At 32.3% G+C, this 3,408-nt stretch overlaps 1 protein-coding gene across 1 annotated transcript; it reads right to left on the bottom strand.

Annotated features, from left to right (window-relative positions):
• Positions 1–9: 9 nt before the first annotated feature.
• On the bottom strand, positions 10–3,207 carry LOC109588341 (uncharacterized; the record flags this gene model as incomplete). Its single annotated transcript, XM_020004513.1, has 10 exons — positions 3,186–3,207; positions 2,740–3,138; positions 2,509–2,687; positions 2,098–2,231; positions 1,731–1,841; positions 1,530–1,672; positions 1,395–1,486; positions 908–1,065; positions 304–466; positions 10–221 (listed from the first exon to the last, which is right to left on the bottom strand). Coding segments are annotated over exons 1-10 (1,613 nt in total), but the record flags the coding sequence as incomplete, so codon positions are not given.
• Between the last annotated feature and the right edge of the window lie 201 nt (positions 3,208–3,408).

The following is a 3,408-nucleotide window of genomic DNA, read 5'->3' as shown; positions in this document are numbered from 1 at the left end:
ATTTCTTACTTTTTTGTTAAACTATATTCATAGTCAAAGTAGCTTGAATTGATCTGTCCCTCACGTATCCATTGCAATAACTGAGATTCATGTAATTGTTCTGATAGATCAATTAGATTAAAAATGATTCTCATCCAATTCTCAAGTATCGTATAGTAGTCATATCCGTTCCACTTTTGCTCATCAATTAACGAAATCAGGCATGCTAAAAATTCTTTTCCCTAATGAAAAGAGAATTAATTTTTTGTGAAGCCGCAAAAATTACAATTTTTTTCGGGTAAAAAATGTATGCAAATGACTTACTTCATTTATTACATTATTAGCATCAACACTGAAATAACTTGCCATCTTTTTCTTGCGTGAAGCATTCGAGCACATATATGTCAATGGCTGCAGAAAATCTATTCTAAACGAAACATCTTCTCCTGATCTTATCAGATACTTCACACTTTGAGTAATAAATTCCCTATTAAAAACAATGAACTATATTGCATGTGATATTATTCTCTAATTGTTGCATAAGGGCACCCACTCATAGAGAGACATGGAACCTTGGGGCTATCATATCTCAAAATCAAAAATGAGAGCATTAGTTTCATCTATTAATATATAATATTTGTTATTATTGTCTATTTGCCTGTTTGTATGTACATGTATATCACTTCTTCTTATGTTTCTACTAATAAAGAAAGTTATTGGGCAAAGGCACTGGTCGTTCTGTTTGTTAGCCTGTTCATACGTATGTCAAACCATGAGTGGTTGACCCTTAATGTCTCACATGCATAAAATCTTTTATAGTAACAATAAAGTTATCATCATTCATGCCTATAGATAGGTTAGTATGTGAATGTGTAATAATGTATGATAGAGGCCTTGATTACGTCAGCCTCCTATACATAATCCTCACTTCATGGTTTCAAAAGTGTGAACTTTGCTAGAAAAAATGACATAAAAATCTTTCCATCCAGCCATTAAATGTGGAGAGCCTTCCAGTATTATTGTCATTGCTTTCAATCCTTCCTCTAGGCAACGCAACTCAACCTGATTGAAACCAGACTTGTAATACTGTATAATAGAAAATTAAATCAAATCACTGAAAGAAAAGGTGAGGTAGACTAGTAGAGAAATTTAAAATATGAAGAAATTGAGTCAATAAAAACTGTTACATTAAAGGCTTATTGAAGAAAATTTGGATCTCAGTCAAAATTTTATAATTTGGCATACTATAGAATACAAAAAACACTTGCACAAATGACATCTTTGTCCCATAAGCTACCAAAATTTCCACTGTAAAATATATAATAAATAATCATAGATTGTGTGTGACTGATTTATTTTTGGATTTAGCTATGAAAATCAACTTATAAGCAAAATTGTATTATAATGTTAAGTACCTCAGTCAATCGCTTGTTCCAAATATTGTCATACTTTTTTTTTGATTTAAGTTTAATATCAGCACTATTATTAATCTTGACAGCAATAGATACTAAAGTACAGTAAGGATTAAAATATTTTTAACAGGTGCCTACTTGATAAAAGAGCTACATGAAACAATTCAGAAACTCCTCCTGCTTTCACATACAATTCACAATGCTTTAAAAATGATTTTACGGTGTGGTCAAAAACACTGCATATATTGCTTATAAAACCCATGTTAACTAAAAAATCTCCACTAAAATTAACAAAGAACAAAAGTATTATATTCAATGAGAAAAATTATTGCAACTCACAGTGATAAAAAGCATGTTACTTGCTTTGCTACAGTCTCTATAGGGACATTTTTTAATTTATGCAAATACTGAAGCATAACTACATGAGCATTTTTCTCTACAGATTCATTGCTAAAAACAAAAGAATAATAAAATGTCATGATTGTCATTATTACTTTATCTGCTCACAGATACCATTTTAAACAATATATATTATACCAGGGTTGCTTTAAAATTAGGATGCAGTTTTTGCATCAATTCAGTTACTACATGCACTTCACTTGCTGCATGGTATGCAAATTTTTACTCAGTTCTATTATTGTTAAAATTAGCTCAAAAAATTATTGGAATAAATTTACAATTGTATCGTAAATTTATGAAAACTTACGTATAGTTGGTATAAGCAAAGGCAATATAAAAGATGAAGTCTTTAGGAAACATGTAATCAAAGTGGATTGGCTGCTGCAAGAGGTGAAAAATATGGTCTACACTGGAATATAATGCTTTTAGATCGACATGCTCCTAAAAATACAATTGCAATACATGAAACTAATACAATTGTATTTATCTCCTCTTTACTGTTCACAACCCAACTTAAAAATTGATAAGGGAATTATAATAACTGTTATTCTTTCAATATTATTCTTGCATGACCTCTATGCCTCTGAGAGTACTGCCCATAATAGGCGGCAATGAGGTCAAATATGCATCTTATATAGCTGCACTAAAATTTAAAACAGTATTATTTTTATGGTATGAAAATCTAACAAAACCCCATCTTCCATGTTAAAATGTGTACCTCTATATACTGATAATTGAGACATTTCAAAAGAAAGGAAAGAAGTCTCTTTTCGTCGGGACAAATCTCAGGAATTCCCAACGCCAATGACACAATAACACGGTTCTCAATAACATAATGCACAGCATGAAGTAAAGCAGTATATATCTCTGACTCTTTAGGAAATAAAGCTTCACCAACTATATACATACATTATAATGAAAATAAAGAAAAACAAAATTGAGCACCTACATTCACTTTTAGACTCAGTGATATTAAGTGTAGCTTCGAGATCATGTCCTTTCTCTACCAGTTCCAGTACATCTTTCCTATGTCTCCTTGAAATGTATATAGTCCTAAAACGAAGATCTGGAGGTGAGAATGGCTGCTGTTGCTCCTCTCTAGTAGCAATAATGAAGAGAACTTCAAGTTTATCTTTATCTTTGTATATCTGATATATGCCATCAACAGTATCACTTGTAGACTCTTTCATCAAGTGCATTTGCATGTAAGGCACTGAGTGTGGAGGTGGGGCATCTTGTGGTATGAGAGGGCACCATGGAGTGACTATTGCTTCAAGACTGGGCCCGCAGCAAAAGTAACCATGAAACCTAAGCTCTTTAGCCTGAGCTTTAGACCTAATCCTAATATCTGTAAACAAATTAAAGTAAATTAGAAGCTGTAAAGTGCTAACTTACATGTCTTTCGATTACTGGCCATACTTCATTTCTGCAAAGTAGGTCAATTAATTAATTAATTAATTAATTAATTATTAAGGTAAATAAGTCACACCCACCACCTTCACGCTACTGACGCTAGCTTCAGCGAGGACTAGAGAGAAGAGACTCAGACATTTGAAGAAGCAGCAGTTGTCGTCTCGGTTTTCTAAGACCAGAAATGTAAAGACACTGTCGGCCAAGT

The sequence above is a fragment of the Amphimedon queenslandica genome, unplaced genomic scaffold (assembly GCF_000090795.2).
Source record: "Amphimedon queenslandica unplaced genomic scaffold, v1.1 AMPQUscaffold_12150, whole genome shotgun sequence".
Lineage (NCBI taxonomy): Eukaryota > Metazoa > Porifera > Demospongiae > Haplosclerida > Niphatidae > Amphimedon > Amphimedon queenslandica.
This window is presented reverse-complemented; position numbering and strand designations above follow the sequence as displayed.